The sequence below is a fragment of the Acipenser ruthenus genome, chromosome 2 (assembly GCF_902713425.1).
Source record: "Acipenser ruthenus chromosome 2, fAciRut3.2 maternal haplotype, whole genome shotgun sequence".
Taxonomy (NCBI): domain Eukaryota; kingdom Metazoa; phylum Chordata; class Actinopteri; order Acipenseriformes; family Acipenseridae; genus Acipenser; species Acipenser ruthenus.
Genome location: NC_081190.1, coordinates 10,462,795 through 10,483,003, shown reverse-complemented (window position 1 = coordinate 10,483,003; position 20,209 = coordinate 10,462,795). Strand labels below are relative to the sequence as shown.

At 43.2% G+C, this 20,209-nt stretch overlaps 1 protein-coding gene across 3 annotated transcripts; it reads right to left on the bottom strand.

Moving 5' to 3' along the window:
- Positions 1–1,505: 1,505 nt before the first annotated feature.
- On the bottom strand, positions 1,506–15,197 carry LOC117963092 (dnaJ homolog subfamily B member 5-like). 3 transcript variants are annotated; one of them, XM_058988975.1, is made up of 4 exons: positions 15,048–15,197; positions 12,775–13,034; positions 9,564–10,201; positions 1,506–3,815 (listed from the first exon to the last, which is right to left on the bottom strand). In XM_058988975.1, exons 2-4 carry the CDS (start codon positions 12,983–12,985, stop codon positions 3,582–3,584), a joined length of 1,083 nt encoding a protein of 360 aa, XP_058844958.1. In that variant the 5' UTR covers positions 12,986–13,034; positions 15,048–15,197; the 3' UTR covers positions 1,506–3,581. The 3 variants fall into 3 exon arrangements, with proteins under 3 accessions (XP_058844958.1, XP_034757582.2, XP_034757578.2); XM_034901691.2 differs by having other exon boundaries at positions 15,053–15,192; XM_034901687.2 differs by lacking the exon at positions 15,048–15,197 and adding an exon at positions 14,882–15,037.
- Positions 15,198–20,209: the final 5,012 nt, after the last annotated feature.

Genomic DNA, 20,209 nt, shown 5'->3' with positions numbered 1-20,209 from the left:
GGAGTTGGGGATTTGGTCAGAATTAATGGTCTCTTCAATGCTGAGAAGTACAGGCAGATACTTATCCATCATGCAATACCATCAGGGAGGCATCTGATTGGCCCCAAATTTATTCTGCAGCATGACAACGACCCCAAACATACAGCGAAAGTCATTAAGAACTATCTTCAGCGTAAAGAAGAACAAGGAGTCCTGGAAGTGATGGTATGGCCCCCACAGAGCCCTGATCTCAACATCATTGAGTCTGTCTGGGATTACATGAAGAGAGAGAAGCAACTGAGGCTGCCTAAATCCACAGAAGAACTGTGGTTAGTTCTCCAAGATGTTTGGGCCAACCTACCTGCCGAGTTCCTTCAAAAACTGTGTGCAAGTGTACCTAGAAGAATTGATGCTGTTTTGAAGGCAAAGGGTGGTCACACCAACTATTGATTTGATGTAGATTTTTCTTCCGTTCACTCACTTTGCATTTTGTTAATTGATAAATATAAACTATTAACAACTATTAACATCTATTTTTGAAAGCATTCTTACTTTACAGCATTTTTTCACACCTGCCTAAAACTTTTGCACAGTACTGTATATAAATGCTGGAAATTAACAAAATGTTTTTGGTTTCTTTTTAATCACTCGATCATTTATCCTTGACCATGACACGCTTGAATGACTATGACTGAAGTATATGCACTTAATCACCTAATTAGTGAGACAGTTGTTTGGACACTGGATATGGAGTGATTTCAGCTCTTGAATTGTAAGTGTGAATAAAAGCAAAGAAAATCACAGAAAAATAACAATTATGTCATGTCTGTCAAGAGAGCAGCACCTTCGTACAATCGGCATGTTGGAGGCTGGATTAGGGCAGAGTACTGTGGCTCGCCGTCTTGGGTGATCAGCGCCAGCAATTTCAAACCTGGCGAGACGGTATAACCAGACACACACTGTCAATGACAGGCCACGAACTGGGAGACATTTTTCGATCACATCTAGTGAATGTTATCCAAATATAAGTGATAACTTTCTTTTGATGCTCAAATATAAGCGATAAGTTTCTTTTGATGCTCACTATATTTTATTTTATTTGTATTTATGTGCACCCCCCGTACAAATAACCCTTTTTTGTCATTGTAAGTTTTTTCTTCTGGTAACTGTTGATTTATATATTTATGTATGCTGTAGGAAAATCATTGTTACCCCCTGGCAACATTATAAATAAACCAGATTAAAATTGTGCAAATGTTCTTCCAGTCTGAAGCAGCATGGTGACCTAATATGCAGCCTTTTTTATACTGAGTAAGCAGAGTGCTGTAGTGTGCAAGCACATCACATCCATACGTATCAAGGTAGAATACATATCTTAAATGCATTTTCTTAAATGTGATTATCGTTTTGGATGTTTTAAGTACTGACAGATTACTGGATAAGAAACCCTATTAAAATTTTAACAGCACAGCTAAAACCTTGAATGATTCATTCAGACTTGAACAACGACGACAACAAAATAAAGCTACAGAAATGTCACAATCATTTTAATGTTGCTAGTTATGATTTGGTTCTAAATTGGTTTACAAAAAAAGTTGAAATGTGTCTCTGACAAAAGCTACTGCACAGTTTGGCATCAAACATCCTTCAGAAAACAGATCGTAATGACACTCTTATCAAGGCATCTCTGTCCCTGCCATTAACAGGATTGAGGGCATTAAAGCCATGAGGCTTACACACCCACACTTATGCAGTACAAGTTAGTACACTTTCACAATGCATTGTCAACTTGGTGTAATGTGAATTATCGAGGGAGTACTGTAAATTAAAAAAATAAAATAAAAACATACCTTCGCCTAAAGCCTATGAAACAAGTAAACTTAGCCAGAAAACGTTTCCATCTAGATGCTGGCGATGACTTTTTCAAACTAATTCCCCTGTCAAAAGTAAATGCAGCAGCATCAAAACAGCCTTAATTTGAGCAACTTGGTAAAATACTTTAAAATGTCACAATCAATAAGCTGCTTTAGCAGTTGACTGAAAATGTTGCCTTGTGTTTCGTGAACTTGTCAATGTAATTTGATACAACAGGCTTAGGTGTACTCACATCTTCTGATGGGAGCAGACACTGCCAACAATGTGACATTCTGTGTGATCAAGAGCAGGGGACAACCCTTCCTCTACATAAGTCAATCAGAAGACACACTTTCTGACACAAAGTCAGAAGACAAGGCATTGCATGATCTGTGAAAGCACCTGTGAGTCTTTTAGTACCGCTGCATAACCCTTCTTATGAAACCCTTTTAATATAGATATATTTTTTGTTGCAATTTTTATACAAACTCCATTTGATAGAAAATGAAAATTGGTTTTGTCATTAGATACCATTTTCAACAAAGCTTCTTTACATATTTTACAGTCAGTAAAAACACTCCATTTCAGGTTAGCTTATATTATAAATTAAGTGTTTTTTTTTTTTTTTTTCTATAACACAGTAGAATAAATAAGTTAGTTTTGGTTTTAGTCCCTTGGATTATATATTTTGAGTTCAGAGATTCCTCCATATTCACCGAGGTACTGTTTCTTCTAGACAACGTCTCTAAACCCTCCTTCCCAAAAGAAAAAAGAAACAGAACACCCCACATTTCATAGACGTCAGGGCCACGAAATAATAACATGGTTTTCCTAACACCCATGCTCCCCCAGCATCCATTCATTTGGAAAGCCAGTCGAAATGCCCTCCGTCTCTATTATAAAGGGGACTGAGCAGAGCAGCTCAGCTCTAGGAGCAAAGGCCCTCGAAACTGCTCTGTGAATGGAGTAGAGCAGGACCCTGCTCTGTGAATGGAGTAGAGCAGGACCCTGCTCTGTGAATGGAGAGCAGGACCCTGCTCTGTGAATGGAGTAGAGCAGGACCCTGCTCTGTGAATGGAGTAGAGAAGGACCCTGGCCGAGTCATTCCCTCAGCACCATGTTCACACTGGAAAAGGACACAAGACTCCACTTTATGTAGAAACCCTTTCCTGTAAAGTGACCCAACTCCCATAAGTTTTTACCAACCATACAGCTTCACATTCTGTGCTTTCTATCTCTGGCCCGGCTCCAGGCGAAACAACCCAATTTTTTTTTTTTTTCTTCCCCGAAACAGAAAAAGGCCACTAAGGAAGCTTAAGAACAGTCCCACAGTTTCCAATCCGGTGCAGAATTCCTTCAGGAGCATTCAGGGAAACAGGTGTTCAGTTGTTACTAAATTAAGATCCCACCATCCTCAGCCGTCTGCAAATCCCTTAAAAAAATCATCTAGAAAAAGTTCCACAAGTACAAATGTGTGGGTTAGAAAATCCACATCTCCCGCGCTGTGACTGGAGATTAATCCCAGAAGCGATCATTTTCAAACACAAAAAAACCCACAAAATTAAAAGAAAAAATAAATAAAACTAAAAACATTTACAAAAAGAATGCAATTTACATAAGATAATAATAATAAGATGAATACTCTGGTTTCAGTTGTTGTCCTTCTTCCTTTGAATATTAGCGTCTGTGGAAAAGAAATCCAATTCAAATAAAGCCCCTGCCCTACCCAGATCCCCCCCTCAGTTGTTCTAGGACAGGGGGAGGTGCTGTTTCAGGATTTCTCTGCTTTGCGGAGGTATTCTGTCAGGGAAGCGCACTTTGAACTCCACTATCAAGTCCCCGCGCTGCGTGGGGCTCTTTGGGAAGGGCAGCCCCTCCCCTCGCAGTCTCTTCACTGTCCCTGGTTTGATGATGTCAGTACAAGGCAGAGGAATTACTCGGTTGTCGATGGTGGGAATGTTGACCGTGCAACCACACAGAGCCTGGGAAAGAAAGCAAAGGAACGACTTAATAAGATCCGGGCACAGCATTATACACATAGGTGCTGTGCAACTAAATCAGCATTTGAAACATTATGGCTAGTGCTGCATTAGTAATTCTAGCACAGATTAATCTCAAAACCTGTTCATGTTCATTATGGGATCTGTGTGTATGACACATTCATCCCACCAGTAACAGAGCTGTGAGTGATCTGTATCCTACACACCCTTATATGTGTAGTTTGAATTCCACCTGCAAGTAAGACCAATTCAAAATGTACTGTGACCTTTACTAAGCCTATAAAGAAGTTGTGCAGCATTAGAAACCTGCTTTTTTAAGGGGATGACTTTAGCAGTTGCTTTTACAGATCTGTCTTAGGGGGAGGGGAGGGGAGGGGAATGAGTGAAAATAGCAAAAATGATAAAAAATAAAAAATAAATTTTACTAGCAAAGGGTAACAATTCTGCCAGCTTGCTGTGTGTCTGTGCTTGCGTGGGAGTGCAGGAGTGCACAGGGGCCCTAAATTTAGCAGAGCTCTCATCTTCCAGAGCTGATGAGGTAACTGAGGAATCAGCTGAGCTAATAAAATGGTTTCTGGAGTTGGTATGTGCAGGGAGCAGGGAGGAGAAAACGTGGGCTGGAAACTGAGCAGGGGAGAGAGAACAGAGGGAATATGCCATTGTTTTATATGAATTCAATGCAATGAGTATGAATCCACTGGTATCTTAAGTTACTAAAGGTTGGTAAGCAATGGACTTGCTGTGTGGGTAAGGGTATGAAACAGTCATCTTTCTGTATTCTTGTGATTCAGATTCGCTTTGTAATATTCAGATTTCTATTCCTCACACCCTGAAGTCTAAGAGGAATACTGTACATCGGTTAAGATGAGGCTGATATTGAATATCCATACCAAGATGCCCTTTAAACTGAGGTTTAGTGTGTCAAAGGTAATCAGCCCCCCCAAGCAGTGTATGCTACAGTAGCTATTCAAAGCCAGCCGACCTCAAGAGCAGCATACTGAAAGCCTGCCAGTAGAAATACCCTTCGGATACAGATAGGCCAATATTCTAATAAATATGTTCACTGCAATTTACAACCTAACCACCAGGCTGCTTCACCTGAACACACTTCTAGGTAGGTTTTCCACCCATGTGGCAGAGCAATTTGTTGTGTCAATGGCAACCCCGGCATATTCTCCAGTAAGGTTTAAACGTGTTTGATTTGATTTCCTCTAACCCGTGACCCTATTGAGATGTGTAACTTTTGCAGGTAAGGTGCCTGGCGACTAAATGTGTGCTGTACTCCTCTGCAGTGTTCTTGCACCTCTGTACATTGAAATACTGTCTGTAAATCATCAAGATGCCCTTTCGCTGCTGAAGTCTGTTTTGTAGTGTATTCTTGCTTGGGAAGGCAAGCTTTCAAACCATGGCGTGTCAACTGCGGGCCAAATAGGAAATTGCTGAATACACAGTCTGGTAGCCAAGCAGGGTTAAATATATACCTCCATAACCTACAGCCAAGCAGTGCATAGACGGAAAGCAGTCAGAGCCTTTGGCAGAGCTTATTTTAATCACAGAAAAACAAACCACTGCAGGTTCATTCCAGGTCAACTCAACCAATTTAGATTTAGTAGATCAGGACAAATCCCTACAACACAAAACTCTGAATAATTAGTTTTATTTTATTATTGATGAGGATTATGCGACATACAGGAACGACGCTTGGTTTTAGTGTCTGTTATGGAGGGTCTGCTGCCTCATCCAGACAAGTACCAATGAGGAGGCTGCAAGAGTGGAGCTGGGGGAGGTGGAGGGATGTGAATGACTCAAATGCAATAGAAGGGTAAGCTACCAATCTAGTTCTCTGATAGGACAAAGTTGGATGATGTAATGTGTGCAGGGGGCAGTCCTTCCCAAGTTTTAAACTTAATTTATTATAAACAATTTAAGACAATATTATTTTAACTCAAATTCTGGAAGCATTTCGGAATCTTGATGATAAATCATGTGCTCTGAATTTTACGGGCATTCTGATACTTATACTTAGTCTAGGACTGCATAGTGTAACTCAGTGATCTCGGGATGTTTCATTCCACTTGATTTCCAAACCAAAGAAAACAAAGCCAGCATGAAAAGCCCATCCGGTAAGGAGTGCAATTCATGTTTATTTGTATAAACTACTTAGCTGGACTTGAAATACATCATTAACCACTCTGCACATGCTTCATGATATCAGTGTTTGTTTTTAGATTTCAGATAGCTTTTAACATCTGCCTAAAAAACATTTGCACTTTGTGTCATTGTACCCTATTTTAATAAAAGGGAGATGAGCAGTTTTGGCTTCAGGTAAAGAGAATTCAAGAGTCATAACTTTAGAGATATAGATCTACGCTCACCCTTGAGAGCAAAACAGAATTGGAAAAACAATGCAGTAAAATGATTATGTAACACTCTCATTTAGCAAATAGGCAGATTGCTCACTGGTGCTTCCCAATTACACCCAGAATCACAGGCGATATACATGCAATGTGAGCAGCTCCTATTGAAAACACAAAAACATTATCGCCCTTTTCATCAGTTATGTTACTGTACTGCAGCTGTGGATTACAGTCCCTCCCTGGTCATCAAAGAAGCTCTACCCACTGAAACCCCTCTGAACATACATGCACGTCACCGAGGTGCTGGATCTCTCGCAATGCGTCTCTACCACAATAAATACATCACCCAGGTAAAGACAGTTACAAGCAGAGACACGTATGGAAACAAACAGCCTTGCACTCAAGCTTGGCACTGCAGGGATGGATTGCATGTTGGTACACTTGGATCTGCAAAGCTGGAACTGGCCTTGGCAATTCCTGCCAGAGGTTCCCAGAAACTTTTCCCAGCTTCACTGAAGGAAATCCTAAACCCTGACATTTGCTTATGGGAGCATTTTATTTCTGGATATGCTTTCTAATCTAATCTAATCTAATCTAATCAAATCAATCCCATACCTTGAAATTCTACTTCCTCTGCTGTTCTCACCCCAGTACAATAATTCTCTTCTAGTGCTGGCAAAGCCTTTTGCACAGAGACCTCTGCGGGACTAACACATAGCAGAGGGGCACCACATTCCTGGAAGCTCCACACCCAGGGTGGGTTTAAAATCACTCAACGCACTGCAAAGTCCTCATCAACCTGCCTGCGGCGTCACTGCGTGGACTCAAGTGGACCAAGCTACAGAAACGATGGCCCAGTACTGTAACAAAGAAGCTCGGAAAAATATATATAAATAAAATGTGTGCATAGAAAAAGAGCCCAACACCTTTATGTTTTTACAGGACACTATTGTGAGTTTCTGCTGTTGGTGAATTACCCACGTCGGTTACCCATAAATAGGCTACATGATAACAAATTTATCATGCAAATGAACTGTTATAAAACTAGTGTATGTGTATATATGCCACAAATACAGCTATTTTATTACGAAGTATGTATTAGAAGAACAGTTGTAAATTAGAACACAGAAGCCATTCACCCATCCCTTCCTACCACACCAGGTGGTAAGTTAGTTAATGCACTCAGAACCCACTAAGCATGTTTTCACTAGAACAACCATACTGTGAGAGGCACAAGTACTCCTCCACAGCGCTTCATGTGCAGTTTCAATGGGTCTGTATTGCTTGCTAACACCAGTGTGCTCTGCAGTGCCACAGCTCTGGGATCGAGAGGCTAACCCAGGATTCAGCCAGCTGCCTCACTGCTTTAGAATCAAGCCGAGGCCAAGGACGGAATCTGCAATCTCTCTACCCATCTGCAGGTGCTTGTGAAGGCTGAGGTTTAAAGTGCAAAGGGCTTGCAGCTGTTAATACTATCAATCAGTGTCGTACCTCATAGTACAGTACAAGTGATTCACACGTGTTATTCTTCCTAAATCTGAATCTAATAAAGAGGCCTGTGCAGGAGTGCCTATAAGCTGCATCTCTGTCTAGTACGACTATGAGCCATTCTTTCAAAACGGATTCTGCGCATACTTCTACTCCTAAACGCCTTGAAGGAGCTACTTATCATTGAAGAGTGGTCATGTGGTCTCTCCAGAACAATTCAAATCCCTTGCAGACTCTTCACCTCAAATCAGTGTAGCACTGACTGCACCCAGTGACAGTGCTATGGCAGGTGTTTCTAACATTCTATCCAGCTCCTGTATACTCAAGAGGGCTGCCGCCTTCTGCCTCACCTGAGCCAAGGGGGGTAATGTAACAGCCTTATGCCTGCTGCCCCACACTTAATGTGAGCTGGGCATCAACTGCCATGTGAATCCAATCGTCACATACTGACAGACTCTACAACTCCCCTGCAAACAGGTTCCTCCCACAGACTGCTGGGATTCTGCTGCTGATGAGGAGCTGCAGGCGTGATGCATCTCGTAGGCTCCACAAGTACTTTTAAAGCAGAACGCTTTCTGCGTAGAGAGAGGTGGTGGTGGTGGAGGTGGCATGTTCCAACACTAAATCAGTCATTTATCATTTAACAGAGTCAACACTGCATCATGCAGCCTCACATCTCTCAGCAGCAGGGAGGAGGTGGAGCTCGTCACAGATCTCCTGATTGTTACTGATGGGGGGTGAAGATGACACTCATTTTGAGGGATCTCCCATTTCATCTGTATTTGTGTTGTGTTCAAAGGCTCATAGACTTAATCTGGCATGCAGAAGCAGCTGTGGATGGAAGACAACTTAGTACATGCAGCATAGATGCTGAATTCTTTGTACAACTGATACATTCCTGTGCTGGGGGTGGGGAGTGGGCACAGTTCATGTAACTCATGTACAGTACCAGGTGCTGCATTGGGAGCTGCAGCCATGCTGAACTTAGTGGAAAGTACAGTCCTGCTCTCCATACACCTTGCCAACTAATGCTGGTCTCACTATGCACAACAACACATCACATTACACATGACACAGTCCCTTTTCAGAGCAAAAGAAAACAAGCTATTCCAAGATAAATGTCTTAATAAGACGTCCTTATAACTAAGAAACCTCATTGAAACATTTGGCAATAACACATCCTTTCCTCCCATTAACATAACATTGTCACAAGTCCTGTGCTGTCTTGCCTTTTTGAATTTCTTGTTTTCCATTGCACTTGTATTCAAGTGAAGACAGTTCCCCCCAACAACAATACTCTAAGTTTCACTTCCTGTGTTACAGTTACTAGGATCCTCCACCTGCCTGCTTGGAACATGAGGCTCAGGTAGGGTCCTATTTCCTGTAACACAGGAAAGAAGTGAACTTATACAGTAGTGTTGTGGCAAAAATGGCTTCACCTGAAAAAAACAGAGATCAGCAAAACAATACAAGATTTTCTAGTTATCCTAAAGAGCGGCAAGAAACGTTACTTATTCTGCGTTTCAAGGGATAGTATAATCGACATGTTCCTAAGTGTGTTGTCTATCATTCTCAATTTAGATCACACACACACACACACACACACACACACGCACACACAACAGGATATTATAAAACAGGTAAGGAATTAAATACAGAGCTACTGCAAATATTTTACTGTCCGTAATACACATGAACAAATAGTGAATGACTAAAAACAGTGAATTAGTGAAGGTCCCTTAAACAGTGTAGTACAATTTATTGCCAACATGATCTGTGCATTTGCTGAATCAGGGAATTGTTCAATCATGAAACAACAAGGGATCACTGTGCCAGGGAAATACTGCTGACACAAAGCATCCCTTTGAACACTCGCATTGCATACCTCTTTCAGACAGATCGTGGCGCTGTAGATGATGTTGGAGCCGTCCCTCTTGAAGTGCGGGTGAGGCTTGTCCTTGAGCACGAAGGCGATGTCTGCGGGGATGTTCTCGGGGGTCTCGTCCCCCTCCTTGGGGAAGGTGATCTTGGTGCCCTCCTTCCAGCCCCTTTTGATGACAATGTGAAGGATCTTGTCCTCGGAGCGTGCGGTCCTGCCGTCGGGGTTAAGCCTGCGCCGCGTGATCTTCATGCGCTTGGTGCAGCCGTGGAAGATCTCCTCCAGGGACACGCGCAGCTCGTGCACCACAGGGGCGTCCTGCAGCTTACCCCGCCTGTGCAGGGGCTCCGCGGCGTGCCTGCGCCCACCGCCGCCATGGTGGAACCCGTTCACACCGTTGCCGAAGCGTCCGAAGGCACTGAAGGGGTCCTCATCCCCGTCCATGTCCAGGTCCATGTCCTGCTCCCCCCCCACGTGGTCGAAGCCGTTGGTGGTGCCCCGCGAGCGGCCAGGCCCGAAGAACATGTCGAAGGGGTTGGAGCCCCCGAAGAAGGAGGCGAAGGTGGCGTGGGGGTCCCCGTGGAAGGTGTAGTGGTAGGTGCTCCCAGGACCCCCTGATGAGCCCACCCCCCCAGCCTTCAGACCTGCGGAAACAAGGAGGAGCAGCGTGAGAGGGATGAGATCTACAAGCAAGATAAGAGTATATATTTTTTGATACTTGTCAAGGAATGATAACTCCACTCAATGACTGACTACTAGTATGCGCTCAGAAAGATAATTCCATTCAACAGATCAGTTTACTGCTCCCAGTCTTGCATATGCCCCTAGCGTATCTCTGCGTAAAATCTTTACGTCTGCATAATCATTATTATTATTCAGGGCGACTTACAATTGTTACAAGATATCACATTATTTTTTACATACAATTACATTATTTTTTACACATTATTTTTACATACAATTACATTATTTTTTAAATACAATTACCCATTTATACGGTTGGTTTTTTTTTTATTGGAGCAATCCAGGTAAAGTACCTTACTCAAGGGTACAGCAGCAGTGTCCCCCATCTGGGATTGAACCCACAACCCTCCGGTCAAGAGTCCAGAGCCCTAACCACTACTCCACACTGCTGCCCCCATAAAGAGTAAAACAAATGAATCAGCGCTAACGTTTCTAAAGCCCTGGGTATCAATCTGCTTACCCACACTGACAAGCGCAGGATATGCATTGAACAGTAGAGTCTCTTTGCTAAGTGTAGAGCCTGTGGAATCAAGGACTGAGTGAAAAGCACAGAAATGTCTTTAATTCGGTAGCGTTAACTCAAGAGAGCTGATCTGCTCATCTCAGAGTTGCTCACAGTGTCTGCCAGCTCTAATTTTAGACATGGTATCTGCGGACTGGCCCTGTAATTTAATAAGTTCAGAACAGCAGCTAGGCTACACCACACAGCGTTTCACAGCACATCCGACTTAAGAACAGGCAGTCTCTGCTTAGAGAAGAATCCATTTCAAGGGGGAGGAGGGAGGAATAGTGCCATAAAACTAAAAAGAAAACACTGTGCTGTACAGGGCAGCTGAGGTCAGGATTCAAGCTAGAGACAAACATCTCAGGATAACAAACCAACATGAAACAAACTGACACTGCATAGCCGTTGCTATGAGATGTATCTCAACAGCAGCCACCATTAACTGTTGCTGCTCTCAAACCCTGCTCTATGGGAGACCACTCTCTACTGTATTTCTGCTGTATGTACTGATATTCCTACATTAATAATCATCTTTTGTTTTATAGCACCCTGTATATATTTGTGTCCTAGCAGGGCTGAATGCAGTGTTGTCAGGGAGTTGAGGACAGCAGCATGTGTCTCTATACCAGACAGAGCCTAGAATGCAGGGGTCACTTCTGGAATCCTAGGTCTCCTGTTTCCTTCACATCCAGATATTCAGTGGAATTCACTCTTTGGATTTGTCTGTTTCCATACAGCTGTTAATCGAACAAGAGTGGCTACGAAAATTAAACATACCCATTGGTTTGTATATTATAGTTTCATTTCCATTTCCGGAAAAGACTCAACTAAAAACGAGTCTAAAAAGTCCATACAGGACCTAAACTGGGGTTAGGTTTTCCCATTGCACTAATATTCAAATATTAAAAGGGTCAGATTAATATCTGTGTATTTATTTCTGAGGTGTCAGTGCTGTCTTTGGTTAAGAAAAGGAGTACAGTACTTCTATACTGCAGCAAGAGGAAAGGCCCCTCATTGCAGACCCAAGACAAGAAACTTCCTCATCAGCACCACACAGAAGAAACATGTATCTGGTCCTGCTGTGCTTGTGAGAGTGTGTACAGTAGTGAACAATGCGTATCCCACAGGTAGTTAAAATCTGATGTTTCAGGCTGACCTACAGTAAGGCTGTCTTGGTATTTGAGACCAGCTTGAAGAAGGGGGATGAAAAGGTCTAGTGTGTGTGTGTGTGTGTCTGTGTCTGTAAAGAGGTTACCAGTCTAGCACTATTAAAGGACACATCTCCAAGAAATAACTCACTGTCTAGCACCTCATTTGAAAGAAACGATTTCCCATCTGAACTCTGTAAAAACACCCTGAAGAATCAACCAATAATGATACAAACCATTCGGGCAGCTGGAGCTCAACCACTCATTATTATACAGTAACACGGTTGTCAGTTTACATTTTAACTGCTAGAAAATGCACTGAAACAGCAAAGGATAAATTACATAATAGAGCTTTTATAAGCCCTATAACACACATTAACAAATCACATTGCATTCTCAATCTTCATAACCTCTCCAGGACCCATTCCTAGACAAATGCCTAAATTAGCCTGGGGTCTCAGAAGGGACAAAGGACATTTTAAATTGTGGTGGAAACTACTGTAGGGGTGTCAAGTAAGTTTAAAAGTTTACACTCTTCAGGTTTGGTAAAGTATCACTATTAGTGCCACTAAAATCCAATTACAAGGTCAGTACCTTGTTAACCCCTCCACTATAGCCAGTAGCTTTTAACTGGCATCTACCTGTTACTTTAATTCTAAATGTAATGTATCACATTACATGAATACAGCTTGTGTTCTTATTTTGAAGTAATTTTATTTGGCACTTAATGGGTTAATATGTATTACCAGGGGCTAGCTCACCCCTTCTGTATTGCCCATGGCTAGCTCACCCCCCCTTCCTCTATAAGGCTCTCACTCACCCTCCTCTCCATACTGATCGTAGATGCTCCTCTTCTTGGGGTCGCTCAGCACCTCGTAGGCCTCTGCGATCTCCTTGAACTTGTCCTCTGCGTTGGGGTCCTTGTTTTTGTCCGGGTGGAATTTCAGGGCCATTTTTCTGTAGGCCTTCTTGATCTCGTCCTCGTTGGAGCCAGATGGGACCCCCAGCATCCTGTAGTAATCTTTCCCCATGGCGATGAGCTCACGGTCAGTGCTCTTCTGGGACAAACAACCTCGCTTGCTGCCGAAACCAGTGGAAGAAAAAGCACGGGGTTAGCAAGATGCGGCCAGTGGACAACAGTGTGACACACATCCAGAACTACAAAAGACATGGAAAACAAGTGAAGCAGACAAACGTTTCATCCAGTGCCACCTTCGTGTGCTGGTGAAGAACTGTGTGTGGTGGTGTGGATGGGGTCACTCTGCACTACATGGGCAGTGTGTGCTGTACGGTGTGTGAACAGCACCCTTCACTGTGACTAGACTGTGAATGAGAGCTGTGTGTGTGTGTGTGCGCGTGTGTGTGTGTGTGTGTGAGAACAGCACCCATCACTGTGACTAGACTGAATGAGAGCTATGTGTGTGTGTGTGAACAGCACCCATCACTGTGATTAGAGGACATATCTAATTGATGAAATCCTTTGCCACTCTCTTATTTCTGCCCATGCAAGTTAAAACAATATGCCTTTACCCCTAGGAGTTTAAATCTATGGATTTTGTTATACTAAGTCAACTTGCAATGGACTCGAACAGAAGTTTCAGTCCAGATCCAGATCCACTATCAGGTCGAATGGTTTTATTACCCAGAAAGGAGTCCTAGATTTGAGGATGTTACATTGGAGAAAAAATACACAGGATGAAGTTTTATGAATTCCACTCATGGAAGCGTGGGAGGAGGATAATTACAGCTGTACTTTGGAAAAGGAATAGCCCGTGACACACACGGGGACACGCTGAGATCCCCAATCAGGTAGCTTTACATGATGTACAGCATTAGAGCAAAAAGAACAGCCTCCCTCAACAGCCAACAGCTTCAAACTAGAACAAATCAAGATGCATGGTGGGAATACTTGAGGACTGACGTCAGTGTGTGTCCCAGAGGGGTTTCAAATTTGAAGAACCAGGATTACAATGAAATAACATAAATGAACACATCCCTGAACGAAAGACGAATCCGCACAGTCTAACACAAGAGAATGTGATATATTCCCAATTAACACAACATAACCTTATAAGGTCTTACATTTACTGCAATACAAATGTACAGATTTATACTTAATTGATTTTTTAATTGATTGTTTTAGTTTCTATGACGCGTATTTTCTGATTGGATATTTCCTTTTAGTTTTGAGTTTTAAAAAGACATCAAGCCATCATCACAGCAACGCAAGAAAGCGCGCCGAGGTACACATACACGTTTATTTTTCAGCAGGTCTGTTATAATTGTGTAATTGTAGGCGACCTATGGCTGGAACACGTAGCACTACCTAATGAACATACAATAAGTACTATACCGCGTACAGCTGCCAGGTGTTGGTTAAAATCACAAATAAGCAAGTTGTATTTAGCTGTAATGCGTTTACACAAAGGAGTACACTGCTGCTAGATTTTAATGTAGCTTTCTTCCAACTTAGCTCATTATATTACAATGGTATCTCTCTAATGCAGTTCCAGGTAATCAAAACATAAGTTAACATTTGAAGCAAATCATTAAATAACAAACAATTATTTCCACAAACGAATCCCCATATTTGCCTAGCTCATTGCTGTCGTTAATTTCGCTAATGAAAAATAAAAGCTGCATCATGCATATACCGGTGTGTAAAATATTACTAACTAAATAAACTGTAACATTCTTTCCATAGCTAAAAATAAAATGCCACCGCCACTGTGAGGCTAAAGCAATGTAAGTGTTGACTGTAAACACATGGTGGAATGATTTACACACACAGCCGACAATGACATCTACGGATCAGTTTCCACATTCTCAAACTCCATAAACTACATTACATGCGAATCGATTCCATGATGATACACATCCACAATGAATTAACACCACATTCATATCATATTAAGTTTGTTTCTCACCGCGGTTTTACCCAGCACTTGTTTTGCGTGTTTAACAAGCACGTAATGGAAGGCTTTACTCCTTTTTCAACCACGTTGATGTATAGTCCAAGTAAAACCATGCTGCCGTTTATACAGAAACAGTATTTTATAAAGCAAGGCTCATTTTATATAAAAATCCTAGTACCTTACCGTGTCCGAGTATCGGCTTTGCTGTCTGACACTCCGCTTCGCTTGTCAACCTATTCCACAAACTCCGCCTACACGGAGCAACGCAGCTCCTTCGGCACCGCCCACTTGCTGGAATACCCTGTCAATCAATACTATGAGAAGACTCATTGGTCTTCCAGCTCCTCACGCATCAACGAGCTCCTCCTGCTTCGTGCCACGCTGTTTTCTATGGCACATTGCTCGTTCAGATAAGCGCATTCAATTTATTCCTAAATTTTATTGGTTCACATCTCTGCCACTCATTCTATAAGCCTTACCCTTTCTAGACCTGGCAGCTAGTTAATTGGAGGGATTCACAACCTTTGACTCCGCCCACCCCGCCCCCTACAATGTCGCTGTTTGGTGATTGGCTGACGCTTTGCCGGCTTGCGTTCTCCCCTCTCATGTTTGGTTCGGCTGAAGTTGCCGGCATTCCTTTAGTGGTGAGTCAGAGGTTGGAGTCACAGGGAAGCTTCCAGAAGCTATAGTGACGATCTCAGCAACTCCAACTCATTCACAGCTGCCTACACCAGGGCTGTCACGAGCAGTTACGTGAACACGGAGCTACCAGGACGCTGAAGATTCATTCACAGTGGCCAAAAGAGCAATTCATCCTGAGCCATGCAATATCCATCTCCATCGATAGCTGTTAGAAAAAAAAATCCTATGCAGTGCATTTCAGTTAATAATATATTATTATTGCTGGCAAAAAAAAAAACATTCTTTGCTACACAGTACATTATGTGTTTTAAAATAAACAGTGAACTTTGTAGTAGTGTTTGTGTGCAATATGTAGCAAAGGCATAAATGCATAATCTCATCGGTTTATAATATATTGTAGGGTTGCAGTGTTACCCTAAATCCAGTATTTGTGTCATATTAACCCGTTATAAAACGTTCCTACAATATTATTGTAGCCTGGTTAAACCTTATCCTTTCTACTATTTGGTCAGCTTTTCAGTTTTAGTGAACTAGCCTTCTTTTAGGTTACAGTCTTCTGTACTTGTTTAATTTGTAGCTGCCTGTTTCTCTCTGGTCATGGCCATGACTCTTCTACTGTACCCAAGAGCTCTGCAGTGCGGGTCGGTCTGGGTGATGGGAGAGCATTCATTGAATTAAAACCCATTATTAACTTAACTGAATATAATGCAGTAGGGCAGGTTTACGTGGTTTAGGGTGGCGTTATTAAGATCTGCCACTGTTAAGATCATTAAAATACTGCCCTAACCTGCTAGCCCCTGTGTGTATGTCTCTCACTGGACCGATTTATTCGTTGTACAAATGCCACACCTGACACATATATTGTAAATATATCAAACGTGCATCTCGCTCCCTGCTGCAGGCCAGGTTCATCACAATGATAGCTGATAGCAGAGGGCTGATATCAGGCACTCTCTTGGCAGGTGCTTCCATGCTGTCCACAGCTGTGCATGTTAGGGATGTGATGTTTCGAGAGGAGCTGTACTGTCTCGTGATGAGCCATTCTGTTACACAGACTTCACCGAGGGATGCTCTCCTGTCCCTCCAGAGCACTGAATACAGCCTGCAGACTGGTCAGCAAGTGCAGGCTTGGTTAACTAGGGGAGCAATACTAAAAGAAAGAAGGTACAATTGTTTGCCAGCATGTTCAACGTCTCGGTTGACCTACACCCTATTAACATGATTCATTATTAGTTACCCAAATCCTAACCAAGCCACCCACCTTCTATCTGTGGGTTATTTCAGCTTCTCATGATTGTTAATGAGGTTAGTCTTACTATGTCTACAGAAGGCAGCAGACTTCAGGACTTACACGGTCAGGGCTTCCTGTTGTAAGCCGGGGCCAATGAAAAGCTAGCTGGAATCGAGGATCCTCCTGACAGACAGGAAGCATGGACAAATTTGGCATGGCTGGAAAGCAAGGCCGTCATAGAAACTGATGCAGAGCTACAACTGCGTGAAGTACAAACCAAAGAACAAAGATGAAATGAGTCACTGCACACTGAATGAACAAGTACAAATGTTCCCTGCTGCTGTGTCAGTCCCTCCTCCGTGCGCACTCCAGTGCCATAATTAAAGCAGAAGATCTGACTGTATAGTATGGTGTAATTAAAGGTTGACACATTGATGACAATGACCTTTTGTCTATCACGAGGGACCATTTTAATAACAAGTGAGGGAATGTAACGCACAAGGGCTACTGTCCTCTTCTGACCCTAATTGAGCTCTTACAAAGATAAATCCACATGCTTCACCATGTTTTAAACACGCATCCAACGCACTCACAATGCTTAAGATTGACTTCATGACATAGTTCAATATGGGGAGGGGGTAAACATGGAGCAGATTGTCATCCAGGTGATGGGGCGGCTACCACAGGAGATGATGTCATCACAACCGTGTGAATAGTCGAATTGGATTTTTAGTCATCATCATCAAGGTGGAGACAGCCAGTATGGGTTTTTATTGAGGAGCAGTAGATTTGAAAGCAGAAGGATCTCAGTGATGTCACAAGGGGCGTGATCAGGGCTGCCCTCCAGACATTGGCTTCTTTTCCATTGCTCTTACTGTTGATGCAGTTTTTCTTTCTAACCCATGAATACCACGGTTCCCACATTTACTGTACTTTCCTTTTATAAGAGATAATAAGTCACATACAAGACAGGGAACGAGGAGCCATGCCTGTCCCAGGAGGGGTTTAACTGCCCCCAGGCCACAGACAGCAGTCAGGGGTAGCTCAGATTGTTTGTGACGCCAAGAGGACCCAGGAGTGGAACCCTGCTGCACTGTCATCTGCTGGTAAACAGGAGGTACTGCATGAGGGTTCTGCAGTGTAAGCATTCTGTTTACCTCCATTCATACATGTGACTCAGACGCAAAAATAAATAGAAACACCTGCCATAACATTGTCAGTAGGGAGCCGAAGGTAACCATTTGCAGCCAGGAAGCACAGATTGAACGTGTGCAAGGTGTTTAATTACTGTAGTTCGGGACGGATGACTCAGCATCAACAACATGTTGAGGTAACTCATTTGGGGTCAGTGCTATGCTTAAAATATTGGTTTTAGCCTTTCACAAGAAATATACAAAATACCAACAATTGTATATTAAAGAGGTAAGAAACAGGTGCAAATTGCATGGTGTTCTAAAGGATCCTGAAGGTGCTGTTACACTTTCAGTTTGGTTGAGATTGTAGTGCTGTCGTTGTCTGGAAGGTATTCCCTGTGGCACTGCTGTTTAGTCACTAGTTTTTTGTACAGTACATAACTGTTTCTTAAGTTATATGAGCAATTACCCGAGGGCCCGCAGCACCAGCTGACACCCAGCTCTGTACAACATATATAGAAGAAGCGCTCTGAACACCATGTCACTCCAGAGAGGGGCAGTGGGTAGCCTGCATCGTCATGGCAGCACCAGGAAAACAAGGACAAGGTCAGAAATGTGGGGAGCAACAGAGCTGGCTTGTAGATAGTGCACCATTTCCCTTAGCTTAGCATGTCATTACTCCTTGAGTAACCGCTGTGTTTAGACCTCCTCCCAGGCTCTTCCAAACCTCGGTTCTGACATCTGAATCTGGTGATTATGGTATGTGGCACACCATTTGGGATGAAAGTACTAAAATCATCCTTTCTTATAACTGTAGTGTCCCACAATCCTTTTCAAATGTGTGCTACAATATTGAACGCTGCATTCTTCCTCAGTTGACCCCTCTGTGCACTCAGCTCTGTGCACTACAATATTGAACGCTGCATTCTTCCTCAGTTTACCCCTCTGTGCACTCAGCTCTGTGCACAATATTGAACGCTGCATTCTTCCTCAGTTTACCCCTCTGTGCACTCAGCTCTGTGCACTACAATATTGAACGCTGCATTCTTCCTCAGTTTACCCCTCTGTGTACTCAGCTCTGTGCACTGCAATATTGAACGCTGCATTCTTCCTCAGTTGACCCCTCTGTGCACTCAGCTCTGTGCACAATATTGAACGCTGCATTCTTCCTCAGTTTACCCCTCTGTGCACTCAGCTCTGTGCACTACAATATTGAACGCTGCATTCTTCCTCAGTTGACCCCTCTGTGCACTCAGCTCTGTGCACTACAATATTGAACGCTGCATTCTTCCTCAGTTTACCCCTCTGTGTACTCAGCTCTGTGCACTGCAATATTGAACGCTGCATTCTTCCTCAGTTGACCCCTCTGTGCACTCAGCTCTGTGCACAATATTGAACGCTGCATTCTTCCTCAGTTTACCCCTCTGTGCACTCAGCTCTGTGCACTACAATATTGAACGCTGCATTCTTCCTCAGTTGACCCCTCTGTGCACTCAGCTCTGTGCACTACAATATTGAACGCTGCATTCTTCCTCAGTTTACCCCTCTGTGTACTCAGCTCTGTGCACTGCAATATTGAACGCTGCATTCTTCCTCAGTTGACCCCTCTGTGCACTCAGCTCTGTGCACAATATTGAACGCTGCATTCTTCCTCAGTTGACCCCTCTGTGCACTCAGCTCTGTGCACTACAATATTGAACGCTGCATTCTTCCTCAGTTGACCCCTCTGTGTACTCAGCTCTGTGCACTACAATATTGAACGCTGCATTCTTCCTCAGTTGACCCCTCTGTGCACTCAGCTCTGTGCACTACAATATTGAACGCTGCATTCTTCCTCAGTTGACCCCTCTGTGCACTCAGCTCTGTGCACAATATTGAACGCTGCATTCTTCCTCAGTTGACCCCTCTGTGCACTCAGTTCTGTGCACTACAATATTGAACGCTGCATTCTTCCTCAGTTTACCCCTCTGTGCACTCAGCTCTGTGCACAATATTGAACGCTGCATTCTTCCTCAGTTTACCCCTCTGTGCACTCAGCTCTGTACACTACAATATTGAACGCTGCATTCTTCCTCAGTTGACCCCTCTGTGCACTCAGCTCTGTGCACTACAATATTGAACGCTGCATTCTTCCTCAGTTGACCCCTCTGTGCACTCAGCTCTGTGCACTACAATATTGAACACTGCATTCTTCCTCAGTTGACCCCTCTGTGCACTCAACTCTTTGCACCCTTCCACTCCAGGCACACAGGTCTTCAGTGAGGGCAGGGCCAGATTAAAGGACGTGGGGGCCCTATGCTAACCCATATTTTGGGGGCCCTATGTATATTATGG

Excerpts from the sequence above, each read along its gene's own strand:
- LOC117963092 (XM_034901687.2), bottom strand. The coding sequence starts at position 14,982 with ATGGTTTTACTTGGACTATACATCAACGTGGTTGAAAAAGGAGTAAAG. Across the intron at positions 10,202-12,774 it reads CGATCAGTATGGAGAGGAGG|GTCTGAAGGCTGGGGGGGTG; the intron begins GTGAGTGAGAGC and ends TTGTTTCCGCAG. Across the intron at positions 3,816-9,563 it reads CCACGATCTGTCTGAAAGAG|GCTCTGTGTGGTTGCACGGT; the intron begins GTATGCAATGCG and ends TTTCTTTCCCAG.